The sequence below is a fragment of the Staurois parvus genome, unplaced genomic scaffold (assembly GCF_062004578.1).
Source record: "Staurois parvus isolate SC_StPar_1 unplaced genomic scaffold, SC_StPar_1.0 ptg002185l, whole genome shotgun sequence".
In the NCBI taxonomy this organism is placed as follows: Eukaryota; Metazoa; Chordata; class Amphibia; order Anura; family Ranidae; genus Staurois; species Staurois parvus.
In genome coordinates, this window is record NW_028319981.1 from 56661 (window position 1) to 73573 (window position 16913).

Consider the following 16913-nt stretch of genomic DNA (forward strand, 5'->3'; position numbering starts at 1 on the left):
TAATGGTGGGATCTTCTCCACCCCCCCAACCTCCACCCCTGTCCAAGGTAGCTGTCACAATTTAAAAAAAAATGCGGCTGTGCGAGTCTCCGCCCGTCTGGCCACGTCTCCGCCCATCTGGCCGAGTCTCCGCCCGTCTGGCCACATCTCCGCCCATCTGGCCGAGTCTCCGCCCGTCTGGCCGCGTCACTCATTAACAGTATTCTGTGAATGAGAACACTACAAGTTTCAACAGCCTTTGCGGCTGTCCGCTTGTAGTTCTCAATGAACCATCACGGCGCTGTGGAGTTCATTGAGTCTTCCTGTTAGTAAGTATCTGCTCACCCATATGGGATGTACAGGCACACAGATACACTGACAGGTCTGCAGGAGACCTGCATGGCACTGCTTTAGAGGCTCCAGAAACCAATAATAATAAATGCACATTTTTTTTTTACCTGCAAAAAAATGTGCATTTATTATTTTTTCTTAAAAAGTGAACATATCCTTTAACTGTGGATAGCTGGCTGTGACTGCTTGTGGCTTCACAGTCTGCTGCTCACCGCGCTCTCTGAATGGTCCTGCAGCTTTCTGGGACCTGTGGTGTGTCCCAGAAGGCTGTGGGAGAAGGAGGGGTGCCAAACCTACCTAGCGGATCCAGCTGTGTGTTGCAGAATCCTCTCAAAATTCTGCCCCGCTCTGTCCTATCTTCTTGTATGATCGTCGTGAGCCCCCCCCCCCCCCCCCCGATTTTTCCAGGTTCAGCTGCCAGGCCTCCTGATGACATGCTGATAGCCCCGCCCCTTCCTCTTTTCACACTGGAACACTATGCCTCCTGGGATATGTGATGTGCACATCACATATCCCAGGAGGCAAAGGGAGGGTAGTGCGATTGCCCAACGGGTCAAATTCAAAATGTTTACACTGACGTACAAAGCTGTCCATAATACTGCCCCAAATTATCTCGCCGAGCTAATATCCAAATACCACCCAACCCGTACTCTTCGCTCCTCACAAGACCTCCTTCTCTCTAGTTCCCTGGTCTCCTCCTCCCATGCCCGCCTCCAGGACTTCTCCAGGGTGTCACCCATCCTCTGGAACGCCCTGCCCCAATCCATCAGACTATCACCTACTCTCCTCTCCTTTAGGCGCACCCTGAAAACCCACCTCTTCAGGGAAGCCTACCCCACCCCCTGCTAATTGCCGACCTCCCCCACTCTTCCTACCACTCCATCCCCCACAGCTATCTCCTCCTGTACCACCATCCCCTCCCTCCTAGATTGTAAGCTCCAAAGAGCAGGGCCTCGATCCCCTCATGTATCACATTGTATTGATATTGTTCTGTCTCATGTATTGTCTCCCATTGTAATGTACAGCGCTGAGCGAACTATTGGCGCTTTATAGATACTGTATAATAATAATAAAAAATAATAGTGCAAGCCATTCTTCTAAGTGAATGATGCGCAAAGGGGGGCAGGGCTGAACGTCTGTGTTTTAAAAAAAAAACCCCAACAGTGAACTAAAATTGGCTTTGGATTTTTTCCTAGTTCTCCTGAGTCCTGGAGGGGTTCCTCCATTGATCGCTAACCATCTCTGTTTTTTTTTTTTAGAGCCGTGACATTGACGTTTATAGCTACAAACCGACTCCCCTCACATCGAAGACACTGGAGAAGATTAGTCATGTGATGGATTATCGGTGTATGGTGTCCGGGAGTGAGCACAGGTTCCTCTTATGTTTAGGGGTGAGTGACGGCCCCCCCGAGAGTGCTCTGGTGTGTTTGGTGAAGAGTATAAGATCTGATTCATGTATACGTTCTCTCTCTGCAGAGATCCCAGATATACACCTGGGGTGGGCGGCCTGCAGAACGGTGGACTAAATTAGATCTGAAAACCGAACTTCCACGAGACACTCTGCTGTCTGTAGAGATTGTTCACGAGCTGAAGGGGGAGGTGGGTATCTGGTCGCTTTCTCAGTGAGCGCTGGCGGTGACTTTACATTCTGGGTGGCTGCAGTTGGTGTAATGGACGTCTTGTGATGTATTTACAGGGGAAAGCTCAGAGAAAGATCAGTGCCATTCATATCCTCGATGCTCTGTTTCTCAATGGCATGGACATTCGACCTCAACACTTCAATCAGAGGCAAGTGCTGAATCTGTGAACAGGAATTTCCTACATCTTATAGCTGCAGACACGCATTTTGCAGAAGTGTTTGATGATATTCTTTTTTTTCTCCATTGTCCATCGAAGAACGCAGGAATTAAAGTGCTTGTAAAGGCAGAAGGTGTTTTACCTTCATACCTTCTGTGTGCAGCAGACCCCCCTAATACTCACCTGAGCCCCTTCTCAATCCAGCGATGTGCATGAGAGCCTTGAAATGCAGGGTCTGGAGGAGGACCAGAGGAGGGCTGGAGTTGGCTTACTACTGAGACCAGGGGAGGTGGGGATAAGGGGGTGCTGCAGCTGCACAGAGAGGCGCAGCATCTGTAGGAGGAGTTCTGTCCTCTTCTCTGCTGCCGACTATTGAGATGGAGGGTAGAGATGAGCCTCTCTGCGGCTGCATGGAGAAGTGCAACATCTGGTGGAGGAGTTCTGTCCTCCTCACTGCTGCTGACTGCTGATACAAGGTGGGGGGCGGAGACGAAGGGGGTGCTTCAGTTGCAGGAGAGGTGCGAGGGTCACCTGAAATGGCCCGGTGGGCCTTGTGTTTGACACATGTGGTCTACACAATCTCAGGCTGCAGTGGGGACACAGACAAGGAGGGAGGGACAGCGAAAAGCAAGATTAACCAGATTTTTTGCAGAATACAGAAAAGGAATCCCATAGTGACTGAAGTTGTATAAACAACATGTAACACAGCATGTACTGACAGTTTTTAATGATATGGGTTTAATTATTATTATTATACAGGATTTATATCGCTCCAACAATTTGCTCAGCGCTTTACAATATAACGGGAGACAATACAGCAACAATACAGTTCAATACAAGAGGGTTAGGAGGGTCCTGATCCTGGGAGCTTACAATCTAAGGGGGAGGGGCTAGTGGTACAAAAGGTAGTAACTGTGGGGGATGGACTGGTAGGAGGAATAGAAGATTACATTATTAGCTGAGGGCAGGATAGGCTTCCCTGAAGAGAGAGGTTTTCAGACATCACCTAAAAGTGAGCAGAGTAGGCGATAGTCTGATAAATTTGGGTAGAGAGTTCCAGAGGATGGGGGAAGCTCTGGAGAAGTCCTGGAGCGGAGAGTACGGTTTGGGTGATATTTGGAGACAAGATCGGTGATGTAATTTGGGGCAGAGTTTAATGACACTTTAAGATCATTTTTCCTATTTGACACTTCCAGGAGACAGGTTGCTTGGGGGCCCCATCAAAATTTTACAGTAGGGACCCATGAATTGAGGTTTTTCCCATGAGGAGCATAGAGTACGTGCAATAGCGGCTATTGCAGGAAAAGGATAGAACTGTCTTCCTATCCCTGGGTATTAATTATTTCCATTTGCTGGTGAGTCTTCCATGAACTGCAGAGCAGATGATCCGCACTGTGAAGGTTGTGACAGCTGATAGTGATGTATACAGAATGACATCATTTGTATCTCCTCTCCTTCCCCAGGATTCAGCTGGCAGAGAAGTTTGTAAAGGCCGTTTCTAAGCCCAGCCGCCCCGACATGAACCCCATCCGGTTAGTGAGCTCCTGTATGAGATGTTCATTTCCGCTTCTGAAAACTGCCTTGGTTTCTTTTTGAAGCAGATGGTAATATAAATTCGGTATCACAAAAATTAATAAATAAATAGTAATACAACCCTGTGTGACACTCCAAAAAGTCCCACTTTCACCCTTGAAAGTCAAAATATAAATAAACCTTTTTGTGTCAGAAATTATATTAAATGTGCAAAGTCCAAAATAAGTCCAAATAAATTATTCCTCCGTATTCAACTTCAACATCCCCATGTGTCCAAACAAGTCGTATACCTCAAAAAAACCAAAAAACTAAAATAGTGTATTACCTCAATATAATCAATAGGTACAGTTGTGTTCAAAGTAATAGCAGTGTGTTGAAAAAAGTGACTAAAGCTGAAAATCCTTCTAATACTTTTATTTCCATCCACACAAATGCATTGGGAACACGACACATTCTATTCCAAATCACAACATGAAGAAAAATACATCAAATTTGTGTTGTTCCTCTAAAAAAATGGAAGAAAAGTGAATATTAGACGGTTCAAAAAAATCGCAGTGTTTGTATTCTTCTTTACAAACTCAAACATTCACTATATAAACTGAGAAATGTTTGAAGATTTTGCTTTCCTTTGAATGACTTCATGAATATTTGGTTGTAGTCGCACTGTTTCTGAGAACTGCTGTACATCTGTGTTGCATGGAGTCCCCCAACTTCTGGCCCCTGTGATCAGGTATTCCAGCCCAGGATGATTGGACCACATTCCACAGTTCTTCTCTATTTCTTGGTTTTGCCTCAGAAACGGCATTTTTGATGTCACCCCATAAGTTTTCTATTGGATGAAGATCCGGGGATTGGGCTGGCCACTCCATAACGTCCATCTTGTTGGTCTGGAACCAAGATGTTGCACGTTTACTGGTGTGTTTGGGGTCGTTGTCTTGTTGGAACTCCCATTTCAAGGGCATTTCCTCTTCAGCATAAGGCAGCATGACCTCTTCAAGTATTCTGATGGATTCAAACTGATCCATGATCCCTGGTATGCGATAAATAGGCCCAACACCGTAGTATGAGAAACATCCCCATATCATGATGCTTGCACCACCATGCTTCACAGTCTTCACAGTGTACTGTGGCTTGAATTCAGTATTTGGGGGTCGTCTGACAAACTGTCTCCGCCCACTAGACCCAAAAAGAACAATCTTACTTTCATCAGTCCACAAAATGTTGCACCATTTCTCTTTAGGCCGGTCAATGTGCTCTTTGGCAGATTGTAACCTCTTCAGCACACGTCTTTTCCCCAACAGTGGGACTTTGCGGGGACTTCTTGCAGATAGCTTGGCTTCACATCGGCGTCTTCTAATTGTAACAGTCCTCACAGGGAACGTCACACCTTCTTTCATCTTCCTGGAGCTGATTGTTGGCTGAGTCCGCCCCATTTTGGCTATTCTTCTATCCATTCCAATGGTAGTTTTTCGCTTTCTTCCGTCTTTCAGGTTTTGGTTGCCATTTTAAAGCATTTGCGATCATTTTAGCTGAGCAGCCGATCATTTTCTGCACTTCTTTATATGTTTTCCCCTCTCCAATCAACTTTTTAATCAAGGTACGCTGTTCTTCTGAACAATGTCTGGAACGACCCATTTTCCTCAGAATTTCAGAGAGAAATGCACTGTAACCAGCATGTCCAACATTTGCTGCCTTCCTTCCTTAAATAAGGGCAATAATTGCCACCTGTTTCTCAAAGAATGAATGACCTCACTAATAGAACTCCACACGGCTATTATTTTGAACACGCCCCTTTCAATGAATGATTCAATGACACAGAATCAGCAGCATGCATGTCATGACTGTTGGGTCTGTTGGATTTCTATGACTCTACTACACCTGCTAGGAAATTATTTGCCATGTAGAAATATCATTTCCACCAAAAACAGTGATTGATCCGGTTAGTGATGTCTGACTGCTATTATTTTGAACACAACTGTATATACTTCAATATAATCAATAGGTATATACTTCACAAATAAATTTATCAAAATGTGCAAAAAGAAAAGATTCAAACTGCGTGCAACACGTACACTCTATATACATATGTGATCACTCTGTGTACACTCTTAACCACTTCCCGACCGGCCGTTGCATATAAATGGCTGGACGGTGGCACTGCAGGGTCGGGTGGCCGTTTATAAACTGCCTCCCCGCACCCTGCTTGTGCGCGCTCCCTGGGAGCAAGCAGCACCGCGATCCGGTGCCCGCTGTGTCCTCCGGACACAGTGAAACACTGATCGTCAGACGGGACCTCTGTACGAGGTCCCGATCATGTGATCACTGATTGGCCAACCAGTGATCACATGCAAAGTAGTAAGCAAGATGTCACTTCTGACATCATTGCTTACTACGTGTGAAATCTGTGAATGATCACAGAGGTCACATGGTACAGAGCTATTCACAACAGCCTTGTACCATGTGACAAGCTGTGACCAATCACAGCTCACACAGTACTTCTCAATGAGTGCAAGAATGCAGGCAGAGAGAAAGAGAAATGATTGCTTTTACATCCTATATGGGTGTAAAAGCAATCAGTGTAAAAAAAAAAAAAACCTTCATCACCCCCTACAAGTAGTACAGTGTCACCTTGGTGACATTGTACTGCTAGGGTGACAGTATGTAAAAAAATAAAAATAAATAAAAAATAATATTATAAAAAAATAAAATAAAAATGTAAAAAAAAATGTTTAAAAATTATAATTTTTGGTTATAAACTAATTTGGATTTTTGTTTTTTACTGAAAAGATAACAGAATAAATTTTGGCTAAGATTTATGATGAAATATTATTTATTTGCAAAATTTTATAAAAAAAAACTTTTTTTCAAAATTTTTGGACATTTAATTTACATAGCAAAAAAAAAATACAAATCCCAGCGGTGAATAAATACCACCAAAATAAAGCTTTATCTGTCTCAAAAAAATGGTAAAAAACTCATTTGGGTACAGTGTTGCATGACCGCGCAATTGTCATTCAAAGTGTGATAGCGCTTAAAGCTGAAAATTGCCCTGGTCAGGAAGGGGGTAAAAGTGTCCGGTCTGGAAGTGGTTAAATAAAATTGTGAACACTTCTAGGTAACTGAAATGCATACAATTACCCTAAATCAAGTAATAGCAAGCCTTTAGAGTACACCCTGGACTCTGACTCCAGTGTTGCTGTTACTTCCTGGACTCTGACTCCAGTGTTGCTGTTACTTCCTGGACTCTCGCTCCAGTGTTGCTGTTACTTCCTGGACTCTCGCTCCAGTGTTGCTGTTACTTCCTGGACTCTCGCTCCAGTGTTGCTGTTACTTCCTGGACTCTCGCTCCAGTGTTGCTGTTACTTCCTGGACTCTCGCTCCAGTGTTGCTGTTACTTCCTGGACTCTCACTCCAGTGTTGCTGTTACTTCCTGGACTCTCGCTCCAGTGTTGCTGTTACTTCCTGGACTCTCACTCCAGTGTTGCTGTTACTTCCTGGACTCTCGCTCCAGTGTTGCTGTTACTTCCTGGACTCCCGCTCCAGTATATTATAGACATCCAGAATAGGATTCCAATCGTTTGATAAATAGCTCCTCACATAGCCATCATCTTCATAGGTAGAGAGAAAGAAGCCCACATAGTGTAGTATTTCAAGTGTGTATAAAACATTTATTGCAGTGGTTACATTCAAATACTCATCAATCAGCAGCAGGTTCCCCTGTCCCAACCTAGAGCAGCTTCCTGGAACGCTGCAATGCCGATTCCAACAACAAAGATGGCCGCTCCGCCACTTCCGGTTTGTGTGTTACGTCAGACGTCACGTCTTCTGACTCGTCACTTCCGGACTTCTTTACAATTACATACGTAGTTAGTCTGGCTGAAAAAAGACAAAAGTCCGTCCAGTTGAACCATAAAAAAAAAAAAAAAAGTTATAATCCTACTCCCCCAGTTGATCCATACATATGCGATTTTCTTTCCTTCAGCCACAAGTTGAAGGAAAGGAAATCACTTGATTTCCCCTATTGACACAGTCACAGTTGATGAGGGAATTCCTCCCTTTGTGCTATTATATTCTGACAGTGGGGGGGTTTCCCTGCCATCAGAATACAATGATCAATGCTGCCGGTTATAGCCAGCGACAGTGATCGTACAAAATCAACCAGACAGGCTGGTTGCACTGAAGTCAATCAGTAGATCGACTTCACTACAACCAGCCTGCCTGTAGACGGATCAGAATTTGGCCGGTTCCTGCTGAATCGGTCAAATTTTGACCCATCTATGGCCGGCTTTAAAGCATCACAACTGGCTGCCCAACAAACCTACATCTCTCGCAATGCTGTGCATTACCATGTCGATGAAAAGGGAAGGAAGAGTCAGGAAAGACAACAGATTAAATTTGAGCTTTGCCTTTAGCAGCTCATTAATATTGGGGTGATTTGTGTCACAGTGTTTGTTTCTCGTCTCCAGGGTGAAGGAGGTGTACAGGTTAGAGGAAATACAGAAGATATTTTTGAGGTAAGTGTGACTAGACATTGAGGCCTGTAAGTAAAATCAGACTAGACCTTATTTATTTAACAAAAAAAACATTGTACTGCCCCAATGTGCTGACACATACAGTATCTCCCAGAAGTGAGTCCCCCCCTCACATTTGTGTAAATATTTGATTCTATCTCTTCATGTGACAACACTGAAGAAATGACACTTTGCTACAATGTGACGTAGTCAGTGTACAGCTTGTATAACATGTAAATTTGTTGTCCCCTCAAAATAACTCAACACACCGCCATTAATGTCTAAATCGCTGGCAACAAAAGTGAGTCCACCCCTAAGTGACTAGGTCCAAATTGGGCCCAATTAGCCATTTTCCCTCCCCAGTGTCATGTGACTCGTTAGTGTTACAAGGTCTCAGGTGTGAATGGGGAGCGGGGGGGTTACATTTGGTGTTATCGCTCTCACTGTCTCATACTGGTCACTGGAAGTTCAACATGGCACCTCATGGCTAAGAACTTTCTGGGGATCTGAGAAAAAGAATTGCTCTACATAAAGATGGCCTAGGCTATAAGAAGATTGCCAAGACCCTGAAACTGAGCTGCAGCACGGTGGCCAAGACCATACAGTGGGGTAACAGGACAGGTTCCACTCAGAACAGGTCTCGCCATGGTTGACCAAAGGAGTTGAGTGCACGTGCTCAGCGTCATATCCAGAGGTTGTCTTTGGGAAATAGACGTATGAGTGGTGTCAGCATTGCTGCAGAGGGTGAAGGGGTGGGGGGGTCAGCCTCTCAGTGCTCAGACCATACGCCGCACACTGCATCAAATCGGTCTGCATGGCTGTCATCCCAGAAGGAAGCCTCTTCTAAAGATGATGCACAAGAAATCCCGCAAACAGTTTGCTGAAGACAAGCAGACTAAGGACATGGATTACTGGAACCATCTCCTGTGGTCTGATGACACCAACATCAACGGATTTGGTTCAGATGGTGTCAAGCGTGTGTGGCAGCAACCAGGTGAGGAGTACAAAGACAAGTGTGTCTTGCCTACAGTCAAGCATGGTGGTGGGGGTGTCATGGTCTGGGGCCCCATGTTGGTGGGAGTGTCATGGTCTGGGGCTGCATGAGTGCTGCCGGCACTGGGGGGCTACAGTTCATTGAGGGAACCATGAATGCCAACATGTACTGTGACATACTGAAGCAGAGCATGATCCCCTCCCTTCGGAGACTGGGCCGCAGGGCAGCATTCCAATATAATAACCACCCCAAACACACCTCCAAGACCACCCCTGCCTGGCTAAAGAAGCTGAGGGTGAAGGTGATGGACTGGCCAAGCATGTCTCCAGACCTAAACCCTATTGAGCATCTGTGGGGCATCCTCAAACGGGAAGGTGGAGAAGCGCAACGTCCCTAACATCCACCAGCTCCGTGATGTCGTCATAGAGGAGTGGAAGAGGACTCCAGTGGCAACCTGTGAAGCTCTGGTGACCTCCATGCCCAAGAGGGTTCAGGCAGTGCTGGAAAATAATGGCGGCCACACAAAATATTGACACTTTGGGCCCAATTTGGACCTTGTCACTTAGGGGTGGACTCACTTTTGTTGCCAGCGGTTTAGACATTAATGGCGGTGTGTTGAGTTATTTTGAGGGGACAGAAAATTTCCATGTTATACAAGCTGTACACTGACTACGTCACATTGTAGCAAAGTGTCATTTCTTCAATGTTGTCACATGAAAAGAGAGAATCAAATATTGACACAAATGTGAGGGGTAGACTCACTTCTGGGAGATACTCTACATGTCCAAGCTTCCAGTGGGACATTAGGAAATGTGCATAAATCCTATAATTTAAATCTGAACTCCAGAAATTCCGCTGCTTTGTAAAAACTGCAGGCATACCATGAGTTAGGTCCAGAGACGTGCCTGCCGCCTTGAAGACTTATCTCTATTATTCATATTTTACAGGTTTATTGTGCTTTAGGAAGATGACTTGTGCTGCTTACGGTGATCTCAGTTCCTTTAAGAGCAGAGTTGGAGCTGCTAAGCCTGCCCCTCCTGCCCATTCACAGAAGCCTTTGCCAAAGGCTTCTGTGAATGGGCAGCAGAGGGGAGGGGTGGGCATAGCTTCTCTGTGTGCTTTTCTCTGGGAGGGCAATAAAACTGTCACATATAAGTAATATAGAGATAAGTCCTGGAGGTGAGATGCACCTAATTACACTTAACTCATTGTTTCCCGAATTTTTTGCAAAGTTGCTGAATTCCTGGAATTCAGCTTTAACCCCCCACCTCCAACGTAAACAATGATTTGGAGCTGTCTGTAACTGCTTAGTCACTGTGCTGGGAGTGCAGTCTCCGTACAGAAAGCCATTCCCCATGAACGCATATGTGCAGTGGCGTGGCATTAACCACTGTAGAAATACTGCGGCACGGCTGGGCAAAACCATGTTTTAAAACGTGTGTTTTTAAAACAGGTAGGGGGTGCGCGCGAGGCGCGCCGCCGCCCTACCTGTCCCGCCGATCACAGCCGCGGATGTCAGTCGCCGGGTCACAGCTGGTCGTTACCGGCTATGTCCCGGCTATCGGCGGCAATCGCTGACAGAGAGCACAGCTGCAGTAGCTGTGCTTTCTGTCAGTTCCCTGACAGCTCCAGGACACGCTGATTGGGAGAGAAGAGTTTCTCTCTCCCGATCAGTGGTGTTCCCTGCAGTACACCCCCCCGCCCCCTAGTAAAACACTCCCCTCACACAGTTAACCCTTTCCCTGAATAATAAACTTAACCCCTTCCTCCCGAGTGCCATTAGTACAGTGTCAGTGTTTTTTTTTTTTGCACTGATCACTGTATTGGTGTCACTGGGGATGTCTGTGACCCCAAGTCAGTACCCCCCAATGCCAGAATGTCTGCCGCAGTCCCGCCATAAGTCACTGATCGCCGCCATTATTAGTATAAAAAAAAACCCCTAAAAATCCCAGTATCTTTCCCGCCATTTGTAAACGCTATAACTTTCACGTAAACCAATTAATTTACACGTATTGGGTTTTTTTTTTTTTTAGCAAAGACATGTCGCAGAATACATTTTGGCAGAAATTTATGACTAAATTTGATTTTTTATTTTTTTTTTACTGGACATGTTTTATAGCAAAAAGTCCAAAATACTGTTTTTTTCCCTCAAAATTGTCAGCCATTTTTTTTTTATAGCGCAGAAAATAAAAACCGCACATGCGATCAAATACCACCGAAAAGAAAGCTCAGTTTGTGGGAAGAAAAAGGATGTAAATTTCATTTATGTACCGTATTGCATGACCGCGCAATTGTCCGTTAAACTAGTGCAGCGCTGTATAGCAAACAAATGGCGTAAATTGCAGTATCTATCCCATAGTTTGTAGACGCTATAACTTCCACACAAAGCAATCAATATACACTTATTGGGATTTTATTTTACCAAAAACATGGAGCAGAATACATTTTGGCCTAAATTTATAACTAACTTTGAGTTTACTATATATTTTTTATAGCTGAAAGTAAAAAATATTGTTTTTCTTCAAACTTTTTGGCCTTTTTTTGTTTATAGCGCGAAAAATAAAAAGCGCACAGGTGATCAAATACCACCAAAAGACAGCTCTATTTGTGTGAAAAAAAGGACGTAAATTTCGTTTGGGTGCAGCATTGCATGACCGCGCAATTGTCAGTTGAATTAGTGCAGCGCCGAGTAGCAAAAAGAGGCGTGGTCATTAAGGGGGGTAAATCCTCAGGAGCTCAAGTGGTTAAAAAGTGAAAGTTTGATTTATGATTATTATTCTGTCCCATTACTTTTGGTCCCTTAACAAGTGGGAGGCACATATGCAAACTGTTGTAATTCCTACACCGTTCACCCGATTTGGATGTAAACACCCTCAAATTAAAGCTGACAGTCTGCAGTTAATGCACATCTTGTTCATTTCATTTCAAATCCATTGTGGTGGTGTATAGAGCCAAAAATGTTAGAATTGTGTCCATGTCCCAATATTTATGGACCTGACTGTATATGTGTATGACTGGGGGGAACACATGTGCTTCCTCATTTGTAGCTGTTGAATGGCTGTTTTTTTCCCAGCGTTTATTGGCCTTTCTGAAGCGCCGCCCTGGAGGAAGACCCATTATGGGGTGGCCCATGCATCGCCGCTTACTCTGTTCCTGTGATTGTTTCTAGGCTGGAAATGAAGCTCATTAAGAGTTCCAGCGGGATGTTACGTCTGTCCTACACCAGCAGAGACGACCGTCACTTCGTACCGTCTGGTCTGTATATTGTGAAGACTGTGAATGGTGAGTTTGTGAACAGATTTTATTGCAATGTTGTCTCCCCCCCCCCCTCCCCAGGCAGTAGAATACCTTGCTGGGGTTACATAATATCACAGACACCTTACAGAAGTGAAGGAGGAGAAATCACAAAACTTACTAAAATAATAATGCAGAACTCCAGCCCAACAAAATAATCATTGAACCCTTCGTACGGACCTGTCAGCGGGTTTTACACACACTCCCAGTGACTGCTGGCTGTCAGATGGAAGCAGTCCGGCTCCTCCACTGCCGCCATATTGATTCCACACACCCCTGGTTAACGGGTGTGCACCCCTGTCCCTATATCCATGTGCCCATCTATGGGACCGGCATGGCGTCTGCTCTCCTTTCTTTCTTCTTGCTGACCTGGAAAACATTTGTATGACATCACTTCCGGGTCCCCCTCTCGCATTCCCTGGCCAGCATGGCTGGAGGAGAATCTAATGCAATGTGATCTGTACTGTGTTAGATTCATTGGAACACAGGGGAAACATCCAGGGTTTTTCAGACCCCAGATGCAGGGCAGTACAGTGACTAAATGGTTAGCACTTCGGCCTGGCAGTACTAGGGTTGTTGGTTCGAATCCCAACCATGGCACCACCTGCCTGGAGTTTGCATGTTCTCCCTGTGCCTGCGTGTGTTTCCTCCGGGTAATCCGGTTTCCTCCCACACTCCAAAGACATGCTGGAAGGTGAATTGGCTCCTGTCTAAATTGTCCCTAGTATGTGTATGTATGAATGTGAGTTAGGGACCTTAGATTGTACACCCCTTGAGGGTTAGGTCCCTTAGATTGTACGCCCCTTGAGGGTTAGGGCCCTTAGATTGTACGCCCCTTGAGGGTTATGGACCTTAGATTGTACGCCCCTTGAGGGTTAGGGCCCTTAGATTGTACGCCCCTTGAGGGTTAGGGACCTTAGATTGTACGCCCCTTGAGGGTTAGGGACCTTAGATTGTACGCCCCTTGAGGGTTAGGACCTTAGATTGTACGCCCCTTGAGGGTTAGGGCTCTTAGATTGTACGCCCCTTGAGGGTTAGGGCCCTTAGATTGTACGCCTCTTGAGGGTTAGGGACCTTAGATTGTACGCCCCTTGAGGGTTAGGGCCCTTAGATTGTACGCCCCTTGAGGGTTATGGACCTTAGATTGTACACCCCTTGAGGGTTAGGGCCCTTAGATTGTACACCTCTTGAGGGTTAGGGACCTTAGATTGTACGCCCCTTGAGGGTTAGGGCCCTTAGATTGTACGCCCCTTGAGGGTTATGGACCTTAGATTGTACGCCCCTTGAGGGTTAGGGCCCTTAGATTGTACGCCCCTTGAGGGTTAGGGACCTTAGATTGTACACCCCTTGAGGGTTAGGGACCTTAGATTGTACGCCCCTTGAGGGTTAGGGCCCTTAGATTGTACGCCCCTTGAGGGTTAGAGAATGATTTGAATGTACAATATATATGTAAAGCGCTGCGGAAATTGATGGCGCTATATAAGTACCTGAAATAAAATAAATAAATAAAATGTCTCATTAAAGAGAACCTGTCACCAAGAAATCACGACCTAGAGGACTTCACACATTATTAAATGAAAACTGTTCAAAGCAGCAGTAAGGACCCCTCAACATGCAGAAGAAGAAGAAGGTCTCAGCCAGAAGATTAGAATTCCAGTTTAATACACAGTTTCCTTTAGGGCCGGTTCACACTCCATGCGTTTCATTTGCTTTTTTTTTGCATCCAAAACGCACATAAAGTAGGTGATATGGTTGTCAGTGTCATAGTTCACATCAGTGCAGGGGCGGACTGACCATTTGGATACTCGGGCACTACCCGAGGGCCCGGGGTCAGTAAGGGGCCCCATGAGATGCCCCTGGTACCTTTTTCATAGGCTTTTTTGAGTTTGGGCAAGGACACGGGGGCCCCATGATCCCCTATTGCCTGGGGGCCCCAGGAGTTGTCAGTCCGCCCCTGCATCAGTGCTTGCAGTTCCGGTGCGTTCCGGATGCAGAAAAAAAAGTAGAACAGGCTGCATTTTTTCTGCACAGAACTGTACTGGAACGCGGTAAAACGCATCAAAAACGCCCTGGAGCGCACTGGAACGCACATATCCCTATTTAACTTGAAGAAAAAGAGAGGGAAAATTGAACTGGCATGCAGCAAAAACACAACCGGAGCGCATCTGGACTGCGTTTCTATACTGCCCTTAGTCTTTTTTTTTTTTTTTTTTTTTTTTTTAAATAACACATCATTTAGCAGAAAAAATGTGTTCCACAAAACGTTCAACCTATAGAAATGAACAGGCATCATATCTGATAGTATATGGATTCCCTGGTTTCCGGACAAATAGCCATTCCACATAATGGTATTTCAATCAGCAATCCTGACTCCTTGGCTGGAGGACTCCTGACTCAGGGGAGAGCTTGGCACTCCTGAGTCTTCCCCTTCAACTTGCTGACAGCTGCTGGGAGTGGATTTGCAGTATTCATTGCAGGTAATACTGCAGCCCCCTGAGAAAGATTTAGATATATAGTATGGAAACCTTGTAGCACTGGGGTCCTGGCTTCTGTTCCATCAGCATCACTCAATTCAGGGTTCAGTGTACTATAAACAGCACTGCGGTATATGTCAGAGCTATGTAAATGTATAATAGTGTGTGACTGTGGGGGAGGGGACATTAGAGTGTAAGCTCCTCTGGGACAGAGACTGATGTGACTGTGGGGGAGGGGACATTACAGTGTAAGCTCCTCTGGTACAGAGACTGATGTGACTGTGGGGGAGGGGACATTAGAGTGTAAGCTCCTCTGGTACAGAGACTGATGGGACTGTGGGGGAGGGGACATTAGAGTGTAAGCTCCTCTGGTACAGAGACTGATGTGACTGTGGGGGAGGGGACATTAGAGTGTAAGCTCCTCTGGTTCAGAGACTGATGTGACTGTGGGGGAGGGGACATTAGAGTGTAAGCTCCTCTGTACAGAGACTGATGGTACTGTGGGGGAGGGGACATTAGAGTGTAAGCTCCTCTGGTACAGAGATTGATGTGACTGTGGGGGAGGGGACATTAGAGTGTAAGCTCCTCTGGTACAGAGATTGATGTGACTGGCTCAGTGATCTCTGTACAGCACTGCAGTGTATGTTAGAGCTATATAAATAATAGTGTGTGACTGTGGGGGGGGACATTAGAGTGTAAGCTCCTCTGGTACAGAGACTGATGTGACTGTGGGGGGAGGGGACATTAGAGTGTAAGCTCCTCTGTACAGAGACTGATGGTACTGTGGGGGAGGGGACATCAGAGTGTAAGCTCCTCTGGTACAGAGATTGATGTGACTGTGGGGGAGGGGACATTAGAGTGTAAGCTCCTCTGGTACAGAGACTGATGTGACTGTGGGGGAGGGGACATTAGAGTGTAAGCTCCTCTGGTACAGAGATTGATGTGACTGGCTCAGTGATCTCTGTACAGCACTGCAGTGTATGTTAGAGCTATATAAATAATAGTGTGTGACTGTGGGGGGGGACATTAGAGTGTAAGCTCCTCTGGTACAGAGATTGATGTGACTGTGGGGGAGGGGACATTAGAGTGTAAGCTCCTCTGGTACAGAGATTGATGTGACTGGCTCAGTGATCTCTGTACAGCACTGCAGTGTATGTTAGAGCTATATAAATAATAGTGTGTGACTGTGGGGGGGGGACATTAGAGTGTAAGCTCCTCTGGTACAGAGACTGATCTATCAGTGCCATGGAAAGGAATAAAATACCACCCGGGTAACAGGAGACAACTGTACAGATGTATTTGTAGAATTGTTTGTGCGTTCATTATAGTTATGTTGTTTCTTGAGCTCTGAGCAGTAAACCCCCCCGCTGTCTATCCGCAGATCCCTGGACGATGGCTTTTAGCAAGAGCCACAATCACAAATATTTCTACAATCTGAAGACACAGAAGTCCCAATTCGAAGTACCTGTGGAGTCCATCGCACCATTTCAGTAAGTGTATTATTGCCCAGACCATGTGACTGCGCTGCTTCTTACAGGGGGCTGAATGTGGGGAAAGATGACATTCAGCATCTTCATTTTAGTTAAAGTACATCGGAAATCAACAGGTTTTTTTAAACCGAGTAGGGAAGGGTAAATGTCTCGTAGGAACTGTCTAACTTGGTGGCGGTCAACTTGATACTTCTATGACAATTGCCAGTCAGCGGCAGTTTCTTTCCTCACACTGTGACAGCATGAGGAAAGTGCAGCCGATAACCGGCAACTGTATTTACTGGTGATCTGCTGTGTCCAATCACCGGCGGTGCGCGCTGTGTCATTGGACACAGCTAATCACGTGGTAAAAGGTCGCTGTGATTGGCCATTTACCGTATCACGTGATCAGCTGTATCCATAGGACACAGCGCGCACCGCCGGTGATTGGACACAGCAGATCACCAGTAAATACAGTTGCCGGTTATCGGCTGCACTTTCATCATGCTGT

The 16913-nt window shown here is 45.7% G+C and overlaps 1 protein-coding gene across 1 annotated transcript in view; it reads left to right on the plus strand.

Annotated features, from left to right (window-relative positions):
* Window positions 1–16443, plus strand: part of CMTR1 (cap methyltransferase 1) — a 70003-nt gene extending 53560 nt beyond the window's left edge. The window contains exons 15-21 of the mRNA XM_089665422.1: window positions 1590–1721; window positions 1807–1929; window positions 2027–2118; window positions 3591–3659; window positions 8127–8174; window positions 12335–12447; window positions 16315–16443. Of these exons, the coding sequence (XP_089521548.1) occupies window positions 1590–1721; window positions 1807–1929; window positions 2027–2118; window positions 3591–3659; window positions 8127–8174; window positions 12335–12447; window positions 16315–16427 (690 nt within the window). The 3' untranslated portion in view covers window positions 16428–16443. The remainder of the gene's footprint in view (window positions 1–1589; window positions 1722–1806; window positions 1930–2026; window positions 2119–3590; window positions 3660–8126; window positions 8175–12334; window positions 12448–16314) is intronic.
* Window positions 16444–16913: the final 470 nt, after the last annotated feature.